We start from the raw sequence: 21,396 nt of genomic DNA, 5'->3' as shown, positions 1-21,396 counted from the left end.
CCTCTTGTTATGAAGGCCAGCATGCTATTAGCTTTCTACACTGCCTGCTGTACCTGCATGCTTGCCTTCATTGACTGATGTACAAGAACACACAGATCTCGTTGTACTGCCCCTTTACCTAACTTGACTCCATTTAGGTAGTAATCTGCCTTCCTGTTCTTGCCACCAAAGTGGATAACCACACATTTATCCACATTAAACTGCATCTGCCATGCATCCGTCCACTCACCTAGCCTGTCCAGGTCACCCTGTATTCTCCTAACATCCTCCTCACATTTCACCCTGCCACACAGCTTTGTGTCATCAGCAAATTTGTTAATATTACTTTTAATACCTTCATCTATATCATTAATGTACATTGCAAAAAGCTGCGGTCCCAGCACTGATCCCTGCGGCACACCACTGGTCACCGTCTGCCATTCCGAAAGGGAGCCGTTTATCACTACTCTTTGTTTCCTGTCAGCCAACCACTTTTCAATCCATGTCAGTATTTTGCCCCTAATACCAGGGGCAAGTTCAAGCAGAATATATGACTTCCTTATTATTCTAGCAAGAGTCGTTAATACAGTGACAGAGATCATGCCAAGAAGCAAACCTCAAACAGTAGACTTGAGGAAGGGAACATGTTTGGTTGCACAAATACTGCAACTACTGCTGAAGACTGAGGCAGTGAAAACCAATCAATAATTCGAAGTAAAAGTTTACATGCTTCAGCACAAATCTACAGGCAGATTGGGAATAAGAATTGGCTGATCAAAGATCTGGTGTATTACAACTTCATAAAAGCTACCACTAAGAAGAGACAACTAATGTCCAATGAATCAAGACACTGCAAGGAAGGAGCTGCCTGTTTCGGACACTCAAGTAACTGCAGAGAAGCAATCACCCACTTGACAAAGACATTCTCCATAAATGGTATCCAAGAAACTGAACAGCCTTCAATTTAAAGGGGACTACAAATGTCAAGATTGAAAGGAAGAGAATAAAAGATGGGAGGAGCAGATGCATTACTTTCGAACTCTGGTGAGACAGACTAAGGATTCTGGACCAGTGGTGCTGGAAGAGCACAGCAGTTCAGGCAGCATCCAACGAGCAGCGAAATCGACGTTTCGGGCAAAAGCCCTTCAACTAACCCCCTCCCCCCACACACACACACATACACACAGAGTTAAAACATGAATAGTTTCTATTGAAAAGGATAATTTTTATAAAATGCAATGTTTTTAGTATTCCTGGAGTGTCCTGCAGGTGTAAGTTTTAACCTGAGACCACAGTTGATCAGTGTCGTGTTGGATCAGCTGTAAATATTTCTCCAATTTACTGAGTTTCGTCCTTCCTGAGAGAGATGAGAGAGAAAGTAAGAAAGGAAAGAAAGAAAGAGAGACAGAGAGAGGGGGAGAGAGAGAGTTCTCCAGTTCTGGTACAAATTCATCTCCTCTGCTCTGCTGAAAATAAATCCCTGAGATATATCTTATCAATGTAATCCCAAATCTGGGTTCATTGTCTTCAAGTTGTACATTTGTAAGCAATGGTCTTTCATCACCAGTGTGTGACACTTATAATAAAGGTGTAAATCAAACAGGAGATACAACTTTCTTCAAGCCTGCCTGGTAGCAGTCTCTTTTGATAAAAATATTAATTTCACTTCTGACTGGTTCTTGTTTACTGACAGTTTCATAAATCTTTGCTCAAACTGTTGTCAAGTGTTTACTGTTTAAGGCAGTGATTCTTTCCCTTCCGAAACCATTTTGAAAGTCCAGTGTTAAAACCAGACAATGGAAGTTGATAGTGCATCATTTATCATTTTTGTCACAGCAGGGAAGTGACAGGCTAGGAAGCTGGGAATAACTCCTCACTGAAGCATGTTGGGAAATGCTTCCACGCCCATCTTGACAGATATTTTAAATAGTTTTCTCTATGTTTTCATTTTTCTACTGTCAGTAGCTAATACACTTTTTCAGTTGACAGGGTAGTTCAGGGGCCTGTTGTTAAGCATCAGGATCTGTTTGGGGGTGCATAAAGCCCCCATGAAATTGACCAAAGAAGGGTTACACCAAAATGTTGACTTCTCCACCTCCTGATGCTGCCTGGCTTGGTGTGTTCTTCCAGCCTCCTGCCTGTGTATTTTTCATGAACCTGACAACTGACTTTATTTGATTTTGGAAAGTTTGACATCTCACTGTTTCAGAAGAAATCTCATCTTTTAAAATGTATATTTCAAACCACTTTTCTATATCCCCAGTGGGATGGTTTATCACTACTGCTGCCATTACAACTTTGACAAGCTGAATAGTTACTACAGAGTGGGAAAGATATTGTACTTTATTAACAGTTATACTTACGAACAACATCCCCAATTTTCCTGGGGCCAGTCTTTTCTAGCTCAGCCAATACATTAGCTTCAAAGGTCAATGATGCAACCCTGAAGAAGAACTCATTTACATTCTCTCCTAATGTTAATGAAGAGCAACATATTAGCATTCAGTTGAAGTGCTACAGAACAGTTTACTGGTACAGTGTGTTGTACAGAGTAATGACTTGCTTTCAAACACAGCAATGCAAAGACATACCAGCATGTCAACACAATGATATAGTGGTGCACATATGCAAGCACAGTGGAGAACTGCCAAATAAAGAAGTTTAACTACTTGACCCTTAAACCAGGAGATAAGGAGAAGACCAAATTCCCCTAGTTTCTCACAGTACATTTAATACATAGATCTATAGTTTCTTTGGAAACTGCCTGAAGGAACAATGCATAATCCAGGAGGCCTGTGCAGATGACAGAAAATGAAAATACCCGAGTGATATAACTGTCACCAATAGAATGGAACCAAAGTCCCACTCCCTCATTAGAGAGAAATAGCCAGTAGTGAGTTGAACTTGAGGGTCATCAGGCCTCAGGCGAGGGGCGAGGTTGAGAAGGTGGCACCTTCACAGTAAATCTCAGCCGGTGTGGCAATGGAACCCATGCTGTCAGCATCACTCTGCATCACAAACCAGCCATTCGACCAACTGAACTAAATGACTCCACGTCTTAACCATAATACATTGCGTCTAAAGTGCATATCAAAATATACTCCAGTTCGTTGGTTACATTTTAAATATTAACTTTGTTAGAGTGAGTAACATGGAAATGAAAAGGATACACAATTTTAATTTTGTAAAACCCACAAATTAGTAACAGATTGTTGAATCAGTTGGATGCATTTTGTGAGGAAATCCATAAATATTACATTTATCTCATTCAGTTTTGGCAGGCTGATAAAATAAACTGCTTGCTTTCAGCTTTTTGGTAGGATCTATTTTAGAGATTGAATCTATTGGAATTTTGGCATCTGACTAGAATTACATAGCGTTGAACATTGGTTCAAGAGCACCGCCTGTTGGCGCTATACAGCCAGTAACTTGGGTTAGGCCCCTCCAATAAGAACGCACATAATCATCAGGAAATTGCTCAATGGCTTCTCCTGACAGAACACTGTAACCGGTGGAAAGCTCATTTAAATGGTTCATCCACAGTTTCCACAGAAGTTGCAATGGCCAACTGGGGAAGGTCGATTCAGCAAATTCTCAGCAAATACGTCAACCATAAGAAAATGCCGAACGACCTGTAAGGTGATGTGGTGGGTATGGGGTGCAGGTGCAATTTGTTCACTGAACAAAAAGTCAGGATACATAAAACAGGCAGATATTCTATAATGTGACGGTTGTGTTCTTGTGCAACCCCGCATTATAGAAAAATGGTGCTTTAGAAAAAGCGCTTAAAGTGTTGGCAATGTTATTATTGCATTACAGCCAACACATATATTAAAAGTCTGCGCTTTAGAAACAGTGTCCACAATACATCAATCATGTTAAAGCGAATTTGTGCTAACGGAACATGTGTTATAACAAAACGACCTGTCCAATACTATTGTTCTGTGTGGGCATTTAAAGCCCAGGAGAGATCTCGGGAAAGGATGGATAAATATCCTCGGTGCAGGGATCATTACATGAAGGTCCTATCACAGATGATGGAAGAGGAGGAGGGAGGGAACATTGAGAGATGGGAGGGGCTTAGGCAAAAGACCAGGGCATTTCAAATTTGTCACTATGGACTGTTTCTAGACAAAAGATGTTTTTGCCCAAACACAAATGTTGCACAGAAGTGCACATGCAAACACTAGCACATCTGCCATGTGTACATACAAGATATTTGGAATGACTTGCCCTCAATTTTAGTCATCACTTGATCTCATTGCATCTTGCAATAGTAACCCTATAACATTGAAATGTTAGAATGTAAAACTGTTCAGGTCTCAATTCCATCAGCATTAGTGCCCCAGACAAAACATCTAGTCAATGCAAGAGATTTGGTCAGTCTTAAAATAGCCACAATCTCATTTTTAAACAATGTGAAAGTAAGGTTGCAGTCTTGAAAGGCGAACAGAGACACTGAGGGTGATTGTGGGTGCCGATACCACCCGCTTACAATACCACAGAAGTTAAAATGACCCCAGCTTGTTGAAAAACAGAGAATGGTCCAAGCTTGAGCTGTGCAATCGCTTCACTCAGTAATTAACTAATACTTTAGATTAATAATATCTGAAATTATATACAACGGGTCTGTGCTTTCCTCAACATGAGGCGAAGCTAAATTCACTTTATACTCACCTGTGAGAGAGGACACTGCCCAGTATTCAGCTTTTATTTCCTTGGCAATTTTGATGGCATCTTTCTCTATCAAATTATACTGGGCAGCTGACTGTAAAGAACAAGGAATGACATATTGTTTAAGCAGTTTGAGCAAAATGTGTTTAAATTCATTCCACTGCAGGGATTTCTGGTGAGTGTAGTCATAATTAAAGGGGGTCAATTTTATCTCTCAGGGTGGAATATGGCACATTGAGTAGTCAGAACAATTGGGAGGCTTTGGACAATCCTAGGCATAGGCCTGCATACCCCTTCCCGACTTCCCAATCGATTGGCCGGAAAGTCTATGCCAAGCAGTTTGCACAGCTGTTAAATTCATACAGATGTAACTTCTAAAGAACTACAGGAATGCTTCCCAAATTCAGATAACTAACTATGGAGAAAATCCAGTTTGTGTGCTTGTGTGTGTATGTAGGTAGTGTGGAAGGAGGTGTTCCTGGGGCAGGGGATTTCCACATTTCCTTCTGAGGTCGAACAGAGTAATCCTGCTCTTCTACACGTAATACACTCCTGAAGTTAAACCCTATACATTACAATGAATAAGTAAGGCAGGACAAGATGGCCAATAATCATAAAAGTAAGGTAGTGAAAATAACTGCACTTCCAAAACTGGAAGTAACCTTTTTTTAAGACGAAAGAAGGTAACAGAGCCACACAAAAGAGCAGTGGAAATTTGCAATTCTCTTCATTTAAGTTTGCAATGCTGAGATTGATAGACATTTGAAGTAAAAACAGAAAGTACTGGAAAACCTCAGTAGGTCAGGCAAAGGTGGGCAGAGAAACAGGGTCAATATGTTGAGTTGAATATGACAGCTTCAGAATTTCTTTCGGCTCCAAAGCAGAATCAATTCAACTTAAAGCATTAACTCTTATTTCTTTCTCCACAGTTGCTACCAGACTTTGCATTTTTCCTGCACTTTCTGTTTCAGATTTCCAGCATTCGCCATACTTTGCTTTAACTGGTAGTTAGTTGATCTGATTAGATTCCCTACAGTGTGGGGACAGGCTACTTGGCCCAACAAGTCTACACCGACCCTCCGGAGACCAGTCCACCTCGACTTATTTCCTGACATTTACCCCTAATTAATGCACCTAACCTACAAATCCCTGAACATTATGGGCAATTTAGCATGGCCAATTCACCTGACCTGCATATCTTTGGAATGTAGGAGAAAACGGGAAGCACCCAGAGGAAACCCATGCTGACACAGGGAGAACATGCAAACTCCACATAGGCAGTCACCCGATGCTGGAATTGAACCCTGGTTCCTGGTGCTGTGAGGCAGCAGTGCTAACCACTGAGTCATTGTGCCACCTAACAGTTGTCCTGTTAGGATATTAAAGAATGTGGCTGAGAGGTTGTTAAATGAAGTTGAGGCACAGAAGTGCCGTGTTCAGAATGATGCGGAGCAGCTGGTGTTGGACTGGGGTAGACAGAGTTAAAAATCACACAACACCAGGTTATAACCCAACAGGTTTATTTGGAAGCACTAGCTTTCACAGTGCTGCTCCTTTGAAGGTGTTGTGTAATTTTTAACCATGTTCAGAATGATAGACAGGAGTCATAGAGTCATACAGCACACAATCACACCCTTCAGTCCAAACTAAACTAGTCCCACCTGCTTGTGCTTGGCCCATATCCCTGCAAACATTTCTTATTTATGTACTAATCCAAATGTCGTTTAAACATTGTTGCCTTACCTGCATCCACCACTTCCTTTGGAAGGAACTGAAAGACTCATTCCTGTTCCTGCATTCTAAGAGCTAACAAGATCGGAGCACTCATAGGCTGGTACAGTGGCTGAGTGGTTAGCACTGCAGCCTCACAGCACCAGGGACCCAGGTTCGATTCCAGCCTCAGGTGACTGTCTGTGTGGAGTCTGCATGGGTTTCCTCTGGGTGCTCCAGTTTCCTCCCACAGTCCAAAGACATGCAGATCATGTGGATTGGCCATGCTAAATTGCCCATAGTGTTAGGTGCATTGGGGAAATGGGTCTGGGTGGGTAACTCTTCAGAGGGTCGGTATGAACTTGTTGGGCCAAAGGGCCTGTTTCCCCACTGTAGGGAATCTAATCTAATTTAAGGTTTGCAGTATAGGAAATAAATAGTTAAATAGAGGTATTTTCTACTTACGCTAAGGTCTTTCTTTGTCCCAACTAAGAACAATAGGACAGATGTAGGGTCATTTTCTTTAAGAGCATCTCTTAACCATTGTCTGAAAAAAAAACACGATAGCAATTGTTATAAGGATAAGAGTGTCAACAGTTAGAGCTGAAAATGACCACACTCCATTGCTGATTTTGACTTTTTATTCTAAAAGCTAATTTGATACACTAAAATATTTGGTTATCATGTTATATCACTTATTTCTATGTGTTTTTCTATGTTAAACAGAATTCTGCCAAAAACAATTTAAATATTTCAAGAAGTGTCAAGGAGCAGCGAATGATTATGAAATGAAAAGATGTGATGTTGAATGTAACAGTTACAGGTCTATTGCCACACAGTTAAATTGTTCTACTCCCAGTAGCTTAAGATTCAAAACTAGGGATTTGGAATCCAACAGTCAACCTACAGTACCTGTACTCAGTACAAATATTGCTGAGGGTGCATCTCCAGGAGATGTGGATCACTCATGGCGATGCACGTCAGATTACAGAGAACACTCTTACCTAAGGGTCACTTAAATACAGGGTGTTGGTGGTTACCATCAGTATTGCAAGTTGCAGGTGGAGATGCATGTAGCTAAACCCTAGGGTCTCCTCTTCCACTTGGGCATAGTCATGCTTCACTTGCATTTGCACAGGCCTAAAGACAAAATAAAAATCACATGCCCACCTACTGCCATAAGGAGAACACTGGACATTTGTCTTCAAGACAGCCTCGGCATAATGTCCAGATACACTTTGGTGGATGCACTTATCCAACATATGTTTATGTCCACAAATGGCTAAGTATACCCTCCTCCACCAGAACTGGCTGCTCGGCATCAGAGCTGGGATCAGTAGCATAGCAGCAATGTTACTTGATTAGTAGTTGAAAGGTTTGAATTCAAATCCTAACAAGGCTGTTGGAGAAAGTTAAATGCAATTGATAAAAAAACTGGATTAAATATTATTAATAATGCCTATGAAATTACTGAACGATTGCAAAAATCCATTGACGTCTAAGTTCACTAATGCCCTTCAGGGAGGAAATCTGCTCTGTTTGCTCAGTCCACCAAACGTGACTCCAGACCCAATGCAGCAGACTGTCTGATGCCCTCTAAAAGGGTCTAGTAAGCCACTCAGATCAAGGGTAATTAGGAGTGTACTATAAATACGGACATTGCCAGTAAATCTCACATCCCAAGCATGAGTGAAAAAAAAGAGAAGCCGAAAGATTAGTTTAAATCAAGGCAAGATTTCTTTGCCATTTACTGAACTGAATATACATGATATATGTAGCCTTTCACCAATGCACCTTGCAAACCTGTGAGCTCTACAACCTAGAAGGACAAGGCAGCAGGTACAGAGTTGCATGTACCGTGAGAACACCATTCCCTGCAAACCACACATCTGACTTTGAACTATATCACCACCCCCTACCTTGTTGCCATGACAAGTGCTGACAGGACTTTGGGTGTCCCTGTATCACATGAACTGAAACAGTTTCAGGAAGTGGCTCACCACCACCTTCTCTAGGACATCAGGGGTGGGCAACATATTTTGGATTAGCCACACAGCCCCAAACCTCATGAAAGAGTAAAACATGTTCTGGGTGGAAGAAAACCAGGTTTTTAAATTATCTACACTGTAATTTGCAGTACAAGTCTTGTCTTGTGAACAAATAAACTGCAGATTTATGCTAGAGATATGACTTGTGAGACAGAATCTTCCCTTGGTTTAACCTACCATTCATTGGAACTAGGCTCTTCCCTTTCATGAGCCCAAAAATGGATAAATCTAGTAATCAGCTACATAAAAATAAAGTCCTGATGGCTCAAATACCTTTAGTACAGCTGTCACATTTGAGTTGAGAGCAGGAGAGGACTTGATTGTGTGCATAATCCCTTATTAATTATGTGAAGATGATTTATTCACTCTTTCCTTCTTTTCCCCACTATAGTAATTACTATTGTCCCTTTCCTTTGAAGGGAAACTCCTATTCGGTTGAAAAACCAGGACATGCAATAATGGAAGAGCTTTGTGCAAGTCCAAGATGGTCCAAAGGACTAGCAAATTTTAAAGTGGGTTGATATCTAATACAGTTAATACTTTCCTTCCTTCCTCTGGAGGAGACCTGAGCTTCTGGTGCATTGTACCAGCCTGCTAGTCTGGTATAGGTTGAGAAATCCACAATGTCTTCCTTGACACCATTAAGTAAGCACACCAGACTGATCTGTGATCATCACAAATCCAGGTATGAAAGAAAAGATAATAGATTTTTTGGAAGGATAAGTATGGAGTGTTTGAAGGTATCTCTGTGAATTCAAAGATAAAGCAAAGACTTCATTTTGTTACTTACTTTACATGATCCAATGATGCTATGTCATTGACATCAAACACAATTATTATTGCTGAAAAAGAGATGGCATTTCAATTATTATTTTTATGTAAAATTAGTGAATTATGTTCAACAAAATATCAAAGAAAATCATTCAAAGCCCCAGATGAGATCTGAGAAAAGTTATCTTGCTAATTTGTAAATATTTTAATTTCTGTTTTAAGCATAAGGCTTTCTCAAGTCACCCACTGATTCACTGATTCACTGATTAGTAAAACTGACCTGTGATGAGGGTAAGTTCTTGTTAAAACAATATTCTAGAATTGGGTTTTTAGAGATATCATCAGTCTTCCAGTATGGTAAGAATTAGGCTCCGTAAACATAAAATCCCAATTCAGCCCATTGAGTCTGCATCAATCCCCTGAAGAGTATTCCATCCAGACCCACATGGAGTTCTTACTATAGCTAACCCACATAACTTACACATCCCCAGATACTATGGGGCAATTTCCCATGGCCATTCCACTGAACCTGTACATCTTTGGATTGTGGGAGGAAACCGGAGCACCCAGAGAAAACCCATGCAGACAAGGGAAGAATGTGTAAACTCCACACAGACAGTTGTCCAAGGCTGGAATCAAATTAGAGTCCCTGGAGCTGTGAGGTAGCAGTGCTAACCACTAAGCCACTGTGCCAACCAACCACTGTGCCACAATAGATTGCCCTGCTGTTATAATACTGCTCCTGATATTAGGTTCACAGTGAATTGCTCTGACATTGTACACAACTCCTATTTTTCTCTTCATTACTTCAAGTGGACATCCCCACCACTACCAGAGAAAATTAGTTCAGACTCATTTTTCTAATTCTTCCAGCTGGAGATCTGTCATGTTCCCACTTATTATTTTCAGTAGAGACAAACCTCCAATGATGATGCTTCTTTATCACATCTGGAGAGTCCCAGCATGGTACTTTCTAATTACAGAATAAACAACTGGGAACCTTCAAATTTTGTCAGACCCTTGCCCCTCCTTCTGGAAGCGATATGATGTACGACAGAACAATTGCGTGCTGCTATGAGAATATATGCATATATGTACAAACAGAAAATCCCTAGCTTAAGCCCAGATAACAAATGGAAAAGTTTTAACTTAATCCACTTACCACTTCACTGCTCTAATGGAGAGACAGCAACTGAGACTTTGTAACCTCAACCCACCAGCAAAGGCAGCATCAACTTATCTTCTGACGTAGAGAACGGATTTTTACTAGAGGTAGCATTAAGGTCACCACTATGACGTCTCACCCTGGTGGAAAAGGCGGTGATAACATGGAGGGGTGGGGTTGCTTTTGGTGGGAAGGGGTTTGCACCCAAAGTGTCAGGGGACACTTCATGAAGGTACCCACTTCCTTAACACCTTTCACACTGAAGTGAAGAGATGTCCACCTGCCTTCCATCTTCCCCTGCCCACCGTATTATGGTGACAGAGAGACCCTGACATAGCCTTTAATCGGGAACTCACAGGCCTCCACTGGCCTAGGGACAGACAGGCTGGCTGAAGCTTTACTTGCCCGCTATAATATGAGAAATGGCTCAGGGCTTGGCAGAAAGGTGGTGGGTTAGCCATATATTCCATTGTACATGTCTTCTCACCTTCAAACTCAGCAGCAGGGTGTCCATGTGGTATGGCATTTAACTCGCCCCAAAATGTTCCTCTGGCTTCACAATCACTTGAGCTTGATATTTGACACATGACTGTAAACCTGTTCCTGACCACAGGATGGTGCTGTATGTCTTGTTTTCACGAAGAATTCAGGCAAATAATTTGTGCAATCACTACAGTTGTACTGCACCGCCCTTTGCACCGATGTTACAGCATGTTCGTTACCAACAGAGGTCTCAAAGCATTTTAAATGCAGGAGCTTAGAACAATTTTTATAGTTTGGTACAATGGGATTGCTGATATCAGGCATGTTAGCAGCACAGCTTTTGAGAAGGGTTCAGGACCATTGATACTGGTCAAATCGGATCAGAGAATATCAAGGGCTCAGTCCATGTGGAAAGAAATCCAATCTCCCTCAGTGCTCGCTCTCCTGTTTCCGAGATGAGCAATGCCCTAATTTTAAAATTCTCATCCTTGCTTTCAAATCCTTCCATGGCTTCAGCCTCCCTATTTCTGTAACCTCCTCTTGCCTCACCATTCTCCCAGGTACCTGCAATCCTCCAGTTCTATGCTCCCTAGTTTAAATTGTTCTACCACTGGTGACCAGGCCTTTAGCTAACAAGCCCCCAAGGTCAGGAATTCTTTTTTATTCCCTTCATCTTTAAAGGCATTCCTTAAAATCTACTGCTTTGACCAATGCTTTTGTCAGCGGCCCTAATATCTCATGATGTTTTGATGTTGCATTTTCTTTGATAATACTCCAGTGAAACACTTATGGATTTTTTTTTGGCTAGGCACTATATAAATGCGAGTTGTTGTGGTTGGGAGTCACCCAGTCGTAATATCACTGTGAGACGTGAATATAGGGGACTATGTTAGCTTGTGAATCCATGCTGGGTTGGCCTGTACTTACCTCTTGAGAGTGGTAAGGCCATGTAGAGGGTTCAGTGTCTCTTCAGAGCATCAGGAAGAATGTCTCAGAGTTTCCAAATTCCAGTTATACATCACAACTTTCCAGCTGACAGATGGCCCAGAAGATGCCTTGTTACAGGATGTACATTATGAAGCTAGAGTGGGTTCAGAAGAGATTTACCAGGATGTTGCCAGGTATGGAAGGTTTGAGCTATAAAGAAGGGCTGCATAAGTGTAGGAGGTGGTGAGATGATCTTATAAAGGTTCATACAACCATGAGGGATATAGATAGGATTAATGGTAGGCGTCTTTTCCCTAGGATGTGGGATTTCAAGACCAAGTGAGAGGAGAGAGATTTTAAAAAAACATGAGGGGCAAATGTTTTTACACAGCGGGTGGTTCACGTGTGGAATGAATTTCCTTGGGAAGTGGTGGATGTGGGCACAACATTGAAAAGTTAGATAAGATAAGGACATGAATAGGAAAAATTTGGAGGGATATGGACCAGGAGCAGACAGGTGATTGGCATGGACTGGTTGAACCAAAGGATCTGTTTCCATGCTGTATGACTCTGTGACTCTACGTTTTAAGGATATATTATTTGTGGGGAGTATTTTACTTCACCCTGAGTAGGGAAGAGAAGGCTAACAACGAGAATGTGTTGCAATGTGTAATGGGGGGAGGGATTGCTTTCCATTCAGTAAGCCTGGAATTCTGAGACATGCAGAATTCTCAGGTTTCTTACCTCAAACAGTTCAATGTGAAAACAAAGTTAGATTCTGTACAATAATGAAAGTTTTTGTGTTTATATAGCCTCTAGTCATGTTGAAATGTCTCAAGGTGCCTCAGATAATTAACGATTTACAAGTGCAGTGATTCTTGGGGCAGCACAATGTCACAGTGATTAGCACTGCTGCCTCACTGCACCAGGGTCCCAGATTTGATTCCAGCCTCGGGAGACTGTCTGTGTGGAGTTTGCACATTCTCCTTGTGTCTGTGTGGGTTTCCTCCGAGTGCTCTGGTTCCTCCCAAAGTCCAAAGATGTGCAGGTCAGGTAAATAGGCCATGTTAAATTGCCCATAGTGTTAGGTACATTAGTCAGAGGGAAATGGGTCTGGGTGGGTTACTCTTTGGAGGGTTGGTGTGGACTGGTTGGGCTGAAGGGCCTGTTTCCACACTAGGGAATCTAACCTAATCTAATCAAACTGGCAGACTTGAAGTTGTTCTGCAATATCAAACAAACAACAAATTAACTTCATGGCAAGGTAACTGGTTTCAAGAAAGGAGAAGAACTTGCTGCTCCTCTTCAGTTTGTGCCAATAGATTGTTTTTGTTCACTCAGGTTGCAGCTAATATTTCATTTGAAGACAGCAGCTCATCAAAGCAGCAGTCCCTCACTGCTGTTTATATGCTCTCATCAACAGATTGGTCGGGAGTGTAGAAAGAATTTGAACTTTTTTGGCTTACATGACTCAGCCAATCTGATAAAACATCTTTGTTACTATATAGTTAAAAAAAACTATACTGTTGAAAAATTAGACTTGTACCTTGTGCACCTCTGTAGTACGTGGATGCAATACACTTGAATCTTTCTTGTCCTGCCGTGTCCCATCTATTAGAAAACATGTCCATAATTTAGAACATATTTCAGCATTATTATATATTTATAATGTACAATTCACTTGTATCCAAGTTTACCTTCAGAAGTCTTACGTAGACAAGATGAAGAGCAATTGTACAGTCTGTACAACTAAAGGAGAAGGTACACAGGACTCAGTATTGTGATGTTGATATACAGTGTACCACAGTGTCATACCAGGGGCATATCTGTGGCCTACTGAGTGGCTGCATATGTGATGCTTCAGAGCTTCTCCTCTGGTTTTACTACATGCTGGATGATCTCCTGACACCATTTCACACACTCCTGTGGCAGCAGATATGAATGAGGGTGGGGCATGCAAAATCCAGCTGCTGCCCTTCCCACTACCAACCCAAATGGCCTCCAATCTATCTCAAATTTCAAGTGTGACCCTGGGGAGATGTCAGGTGACTCGCATTACCTTGGGCCCACTGGGCTAGTTCATGGCCACTTAAGGTCTTCATTCTGCCATCCGTGGTGTTCTAACCATAACAGTACAGACGCTGGGCCATGTGGGAAGGCCAGCCATTTTAGCTACATGGGTTGGTGTCAGACAAGCTCGTGGGGATAGATGGGATACCTCTTCTGGGTTCATCGGAGGTACCCTGTTAAAAATCATTCCCCCACAACTGCCTGCAGTTCATGTCATAGGCACTGCTCCTGGATTGGACACTGCTGGAAAGGCACTGATTGTCCAGCAGCTCTCGAAGGTGGAGCCTTCCTTCTGACAAAGGGGTGGAAGGGTCGCCTTAAAGTAATTAGCATCACTTCCAGGCTGACACTGCTGAAGGACTACCATCAGGCTTGGGAGTGCAACCTCCCCCGCTCCCTCAATCACTTAGCACCAGGGAGGATAATGAACACAGCATCCCATATAATCCAGCCCCTTTTACACAGTCACACCCTACTGCACTCAACACAGGTGCTCATATATCTGTGTCAGGTCCTTGGAGCAGATTTGAGAGAATAAGCATTTTCTTAAAATTATGCTTCTCTCTCTGGGAACAGAGTCTCTCAAAACAATATCTCTCGCTCTCTTCCATATCAAGGATTTCTCTCATCTTTCACGCCCCACTTTGGAAGTCCTGCATTCTTTCAAGTTTCACCAGTAACATGATCTCCCTTCCCCATCCAAACAGAGTCTCTCTCTTTTCAGTTACTCTTGGTGTCCACATCAGATCAGCACACTTGAAACCCTCATCATAGCTCCGCTTCATTGTACAGATTGGAGCTAGCAAATACCAGGGGCCGAGTCCTCTCCCCTCTGAATATTTCCAGGAGATGGGACCTTTACTGGATCCTTCATAACCTGAATTTTTACAGTGCTTCCACCTCCTAAATGGGAGGCTGTGTTATAGAATCTGTTGTTGTAGTGTTCAGAAGATTAGGAGACAGTGAGGACTGCAGATGCTGGAGATCAGAGTGGAGTGTGGGGTGCTGGAAAAGCACAGCAGGTCAGGCAGCATCCAAGGAGCAGGAGAATCGACATTTTGGGAAGAAGGGCTTATGCCCAAAATGTCGATTCTCCTGCTCCTCGGATGCTGCCTGACCTGCTGTGCTTTTCCAGCAGCACACTCTTGTGTACAGAATGTGTACTGCGTTTGTAGAGCGCCTGGCGCTCTGCTTGACTGTTCCAAATAGCACCTAAAATGTCTAATCATTTGGAGATTGGGATTTGGTTTGCTTAGTTGGCTCGTCAGTGGGTTTGCGATGAAGAGTTATGCCAATAGAGTGGGTTCAATTCCTGCACTAGCTGAGGTTACCACGAAAGATTCTCCTTTTCAACCTTCCCCTCACCTGCGGTGTGGTGACCCTTAGGTTAAACCACCACCTAGTTGTTTCACTCTCTCTCGTGAGAGAGCAGCCCCATGGTCCATTAGGACTGCAGCAACTTTACTTCTATTTTTACTTGGAGATGACTATTGGGCAGGGAACCACTGCTACTTTAAGAATGAGAAGTCAGAATCCGTTCACTGCCATCTCAAAATGCAGCTTCTCACACTTCTTCTTGCCCTCTCCCTCCAAATCTACTTCTTTGGGCTGGAATGACTCCACCCCATGACTTGTTGAAATGGCAGGAATCTAGGGAATATTAAAACTCAGATCTGAAAAATGAACCTACAAAACAACAGGATTCCGGAAACACTGCCAATTTTTGCCACATCTTGTACTGAATGATTGAAGGTTTATTTAATATCAGGTATTGAAACTTAAGGTACATTTGCCTGTGATATTGCAATTTAGACATACTCATTTACTCCACAATTTCACTTAAACGTTTTTTTTTTTGGTTGTTCTAAAGTTCTGTTCCACTCAAAAAACATGCCAGCACACTCCAGTTCATCACTCAAGTGGCCTTTACACATCTATAGTTCAGGCAGAATACCAATCTCAGATGTATCACTATTGTTCCTAATCTTGACTTCCTAAACATTTCCAGCGGGGTTGTTAGAGACAATCACTGAAAACTGATCTGTTGTTACCGGGTACCAACATTATCAATAACTGACTATCACTCAGGGAATTACTGAATATAGTCGTTGAATATTAGAGGTCACTGTATTCTTTTTTTCTCCAAGGTCACAGTGTATTGACTTGAATCTGAATCAGGATCACAGAGTGCTAATCAGGGGTTACTGACATAGATTCATGAATACTCATTTGGGTCACTGTGTATACCAATCAGAATTGGGAATTCTGATCACCTAACCAAAAAAACCAAAGAAGTGCAGGCACTAGAAATCAGAAACAAAAACAGAAATTTCGGAGAAACTCGGCAGGTTTGGTAGTATCTGTGGAGAGAAAGCAGAGTTAAAGTTGCAGGCCAGCGACCTTCTACAAAACATGGCTCAGCCACCGAGCTATTGCAAGTCGAAGTGAGGTAGTGGTGTGGCAATATTTGGACAACGAATTATACAATCTACTCCAAAGGCCTGTACTTATTACTCTCTTCACTGATCTACTGAATCTACATGAACACTGTTTGCTCCTGGCAGATTCAGGTAGAAGTATGACATGACAAATGAAAAAAAAAATTTTAGCTTCCTGCTTTTCTGATTACAGGGTGGATACAGTGTGATCTACTTCCCCTCAGCTCATTGCTTGCTCATCACAGATTTAGCTGTAAATGCCTTCTGTCTGGACATGGAGTGTATTTGCATGACACTGCACTCCAATTGGTCTAACGTTAAGAAGCCTCAGAAACAGAGGAGCTGAATCCATCTGCACTCCAAGGATGCACTAATGGAGCATTCAAGGTGCTATAAAATGGAATGCATGTTTCCTGGGCATGGACATTACTGCTATCATTCAGGGTAAAATGAAGTCAATTTGGCCTGAAGATATTGGTTTGGCAATACAATATCATTGTGCCACCTTCAGATATTATGGAAAGTAAATAACGCTGCTAAAGAGCCAGTCATGTGAAAATATCTACCAGTATTTCTTTGCCTGCTATATTTCATAGCATACAGTTTGGAAGCAGGCCATTCAGCCCATCGAGTCCACATCGACCTTCTGAAGAGCATCCCACCCATCTACCTTATACCTCTTACCCTGCATTTCCCATGGCTCATCCACCTGGTCTGTAAGTCACTGAACACTTTCGCATAGCCAATCCACCTAACCTGCATATCTTTGGACTGGGGGAGCAAACCAGACCACACAGAAGAAATCAATGCACATACTGGTGAGTGTGCAAACTCTACACAGTTACCTGAGGGTGGAATCAAACCTGGGGTCCAGGTACTGTGAGGCAGCAGTGCTAACCACTGAGCCGCCATGCCACCCAGGCTATTTCTAGGCTATTGGATAGGAATAGAATTGGGAGTAGTTTACAGCAGTATTGGCGAGGCAACACTGAGAGAGAAAACAATGTTCTGTCAATGGCATCACCTTGAATTTAGCAGCAGGTTCTCTGCTGGTGGAGGCCTCTGTTTTTACACTTCGTTCATTAGCTTTTTTGAGCCTGCCATGAGGAACAAAATAAATGATTGAGAGACTGGGGGGGACGGGGGTTAGCCATAATCAATTTCCTGATCACAGTATAATCCCTCTGCTGTATGACTTCCAAGCTTAGACTCCCAATTGCATGTAGAATCCCTTTCCTCAGATCACTAACTGGTTACCACCCTGCTGGGCAACTGCCATCAGCCATTCAATGGCTGATTGGCCTAACTGAGAAGGCAAGATCACACAGAACACTCACTTTCCATTCCTCCATCCTCAACCTGCTGAAAAGCATAAATCCACACCATAAATTCCTGAAAAAAGTCATTCGGTTCAGTACCTACTCTTTGGAAGAGCTGTCCAATTAGCCTCATTTGTTGCTCCTTTCCCAAAGGCCTGCAAGGATTTCCTTTTCAGTTGTTCTTCTCAATTTCTCCTCATCTCAATGGCCTATCCTGTATCATGATCTGTGACCTCAGTTCCTGCTCAACAGGAACATGAATCCCCGTCTGAAAGTTGCTATTGGATCCCCTTCTACTACCCTTCCAAGGAATGTGCTAAAGATCATAACTTTCAGCTGCGTGAACAAATGCTTCCCAATCTCCCTGCTGATTTTCTTGGTGCTTACCTGAAATCTAGTTACTGACCATTAGCCTCCAGCAGAAATAGTTTCTCGCTGTGTACTCTACCAAAGCCCACCAGAACTTTGGACATCCTTATTAAATGTTCTTCTAACAGGCTCTGCTCTAGCTTTCACAGCTTCATCACATAGCTGAAGTCTCTCAGCTCTGACACCATTCTAGTAAATCCATTCTGCATCCTCTTCAACTCACTAATATTCTTCCTAAAGTATAATGCCCAAATTTGGATACTGTACTCCAACTATTGTTTAATCAGTAACATCTCAAGGTTCTTTGTAGCTTCCTTGCTTTTGTACTGTACCTTTGTTCAAAAAGACAACAATTCTCAATGCCTCTTAATGTCTTATCAATTTCTCCTGTCACCTTCAAAGATTTGTGTAAGTTCACTCCCTTGTGCCTAGGTCTTACATACCCTTTAAAATGGATAAGTTTGTTTTTATTACCTCTCCTCTGCCCTACATTAAGTTTCATCTGTCACAATCTCCCTTATTTCACCATTCCACCTCTGTGCACCTGACATTTGTAAATATTTCAAACTCCACGAATTGTGAGAGCAAATCAAATACTTTCCAGCAATCAAATTAGATAAATGTTGGCAGTTAATTTCTCCACCTTCATACGTACAGCTGTAAACTGAAGGGAACTCCCAACACTTCAAACCGCTCCATCTCAAAATCCACCCCAATAGTCGCTTTGTAATTCTTGTCAAATGTGTCCTTGCAAAATCTGAAAGGCAAATAGAGATATAGAAAGTTATGAAATATATGAAATCTCAGACAACTGTTTATAAAAGCTGAAAAATGCAGCAAGGTATCTCCCTCTTTCTCAGATCTGAGACAAGATAGTGAAGGCAGGGTTTGGTATGCTTTCCTTTATTGATCAGTACACTGAATATGGGCGTTGAGAGGTCATGTTGTGGCTGTACAGGACATTGGTTAGGCCACTTTTGAAGTACCATTTTCAATTCAGGTCTCCCTGCTATAGTAAGGATGTTGTGAAACTTGAAAGGGTTAAGAAAAGATTTACAAGGATGTTGCCATGGTTGGAGGGTTTGAGCTGTAGGGAGAGGCTGAATAGGCTGGGGCTGTTTTCCCTGGAGCATCGGCGGCTGAGGGGTGACCTTATAGAGGTTTATAAAATTATGAGGGGAATAGCCAAGGTCTTTCTCCCCAGAGTAACGGAATCCAAAACTAGAGGACATTGGTGAGAGAAGAAAGATTTAAAAGGGACCTAAGGGGCAACCTTTTCATGAAGAGGATGGTGCATGTATGGAATGACCTGCCAGAGGAAGTGGTGGAGGCTGGTACAATTGCAACATTTAAAAGGCATCTGGAAGGGTACATGAGTAGGAAGGGTTTGGAGGGATATGGGCGAAGTACTGGCAAGTGGGACTACATTAATTTAGGATATCTGATCAGCTTTGACGAGTTGGACCAACAGGTCTGTTTCCATGCTGTACATCTCAATGGCTCTATTTCATTTAATGTAACTTGGCTTAAGTCCATTTAGGATTGTACTTACCGATTGATTAAACATGTTTTTCCAACTGACAAGTCTCCAACCACGATAATCTTGGAAATCTTCAACCTAAAATTAAAATGGATTGATCTTACATATCTCTTGAAAGTGATGGAAAAAGACATTTTTTCATTTATTTTATATTGGCCAAATACAATATTTTCCCTCGCTCTTTTTGGAAGGTTGCTAATACTTGAAATAAACTCTTCACCACGTTCATAAAATGTGGTGAAAAGTATTAGGTCCACCCTATCTTTGTTGTATTACAGAGCATTTTCTTTTTAATCTAAAAATAGCTGTAGAGATACAATAAATTACACCTTGGTTTTCTCTACAAGGTTCTTCTTATTAGACGAGAAGTTGCCAACCTGACACACTTTAGACAACATAAGGCCCTGAAGAACCCACTCACTTCGACAATACAGGCGGCAGCATATGCTGGCAGTGGTGGGATGTAAAGATTTAACTGAGCAAAACCAGTCCCAACAAGGCATACATACTGATAACTCAGAAGGCCTCAGAGAAAACAGATACTACTGATTGCTGAGGTCAGTGAACCCGAAAAAATCTTGAGTCAACACTCAACCCTCAAGAATTCTTCAAAGCATGACACAGGAAGTATTTCAGACCTGTTAAGACACCACTGGAAGGATGACGTCTGCAGCTCCAAGGCAGAGATACAGGCTGCATTGTGAGGTAGTGACCCATGAGAGCAGTCCTGGTCCACGTTCAGCCAGAGGATAAACCAATATCAAAGATTATGTGAGTCATAGCTAAAAATCTCTGGTATGAAAGGAAACCTTAAACAGTACAGTATTCATTTTAGAAGGGAGAGAACGTTTTTTAAAAAAGCTATGTTGTGCTTACAAGAAGAGGCTTCATGATAAGTATGAATTTTCTAACAAACTCATTTGATTTTTGGACACATTATCAACAGTGCAGATGTTTAGAGCCATCATGGATTCCTCTGCTCCAATGTTAATCTAGGATCTTCTGAGATTTTTCGGTATGGTGATTCAATTGGTGAAATATTTGCCTGGTGTCATGTAGCAGAACCTCCAGCAGCAGGTGCTGATGGTAAAGGAAGGCATTGAGCAGGCAACTGGGCCAATTGTATCAGGTTTCCAGCTGTAGGTAGCAACATTGAGGGAGGATGTCAAGTCCGGTAGTTAGAACAGTCAAATGGATCTCTCTGGAGGAAAGGATGTCTTTGTTGGAAGGATGGAACAAAAGATATCCTCAGCCAGATATAAACCACAAGCCTAATTCCAAGTTCATACTGTGTCTTCCTTGCTTAAACTTTAAATTTCCTTTCATGCTTCTAATGTCCTGATGAAAATGGAATAAAGAATCCCTGCTTCGTGACCTTTGAGCTGTGTGAGTTCAAAATTACATGAGCAGCCATGACAGACCATATGAGAGAATTCCTCAAGAAGGCACAAAGATAGTGTTGGGTTTTTCATCAAGAGAATTCAGAAGATTAAGGAAATGTTGATTTCTGCAGATGCTTCACACATTATAATAATTCATTCCAAGCAGAAACTTTCAGATCATCTGAATTTGTAAAGGCAAAGACTTAGGGGGGAATGGGGTTGCGGTAGATGTAATTACACAAACAAATTTGTAAAAATAATGGTTACCAGAAAAACAAATCTTATTTATATGTGGGTCTGGAGGGATCTGGAAGCAGTAGTACTTAAGTAAATGCAATAACCACCATCAGCTACAGTGGTAACATGAGGATTGGGGGAGGGGGGTATTGGGGGGCACAAATGTAGGATCTTGTGGGAGACAGATCTAAGCCTAGGTCTCCCAAAGTCTCTATAATGATGCACAGCCTATTCTTATAACCTGTAAACAATTGCAGAGATGGAACGAATACTGTACAAGACTT

At 41.8% G+C, this 21,396-nt stretch overlaps 1 protein-coding gene across 2 annotated transcripts in view; it reads right to left on the bottom strand.

The window, feature by feature from the left end:
• The window catches only part of rab34a (RAB34, member RAS oncogene family a), a 58,571-nt gene that overhangs the window by 4,712 nt on the left and 32,463 nt on the right, over window positions 1-21,396 (bottom strand). For both annotated transcript variants that reach the window (XM_043718482.1, XM_043718483.1), the window contains exons 4-10: window positions 19,506-19,571; window positions 18,609-18,710; window positions 13,304-13,368; window positions 9,202-9,253; window positions 6,829-6,910; window positions 4,657-4,747; window positions 2,343-2,450 (exon numbers count right to left, since the gene is read on the bottom strand). In XM_043718482.1, the coding sequence (XP_043574417.1) occupies window positions 2,343-2,450; window positions 4,657-4,747; window positions 6,829-6,910; window positions 9,202-9,253; window positions 13,304-13,368; window positions 18,609-18,710; window positions 19,506-19,571 (566 nt within the window). The remainder of the gene's footprint in view (window positions 1-2,342; window positions 2,451-4,656; window positions 4,748-6,828; window positions 6,911-9,201; window positions 9,254-13,303; window positions 13,369-18,608; window positions 18,711-19,505; window positions 19,572-21,396) is intronic.

This window comes from Chiloscyllium plagiosum, chromosome 28, assembly GCF_004010195.1.
Source record: "Chiloscyllium plagiosum isolate BGI_BamShark_2017 chromosome 28, ASM401019v2, whole genome shotgun sequence".
NCBI classification, from domain to species: domain Eukaryota; kingdom Metazoa; phylum Chordata; class Chondrichthyes; order Orectolobiformes; family Hemiscylliidae; genus Chiloscyllium; species Chiloscyllium plagiosum.
The sequence above is the reverse complement of the archived record's forward strand: the minus strand, read 5'-3'. Positions and strand labels throughout refer to the sequence as shown.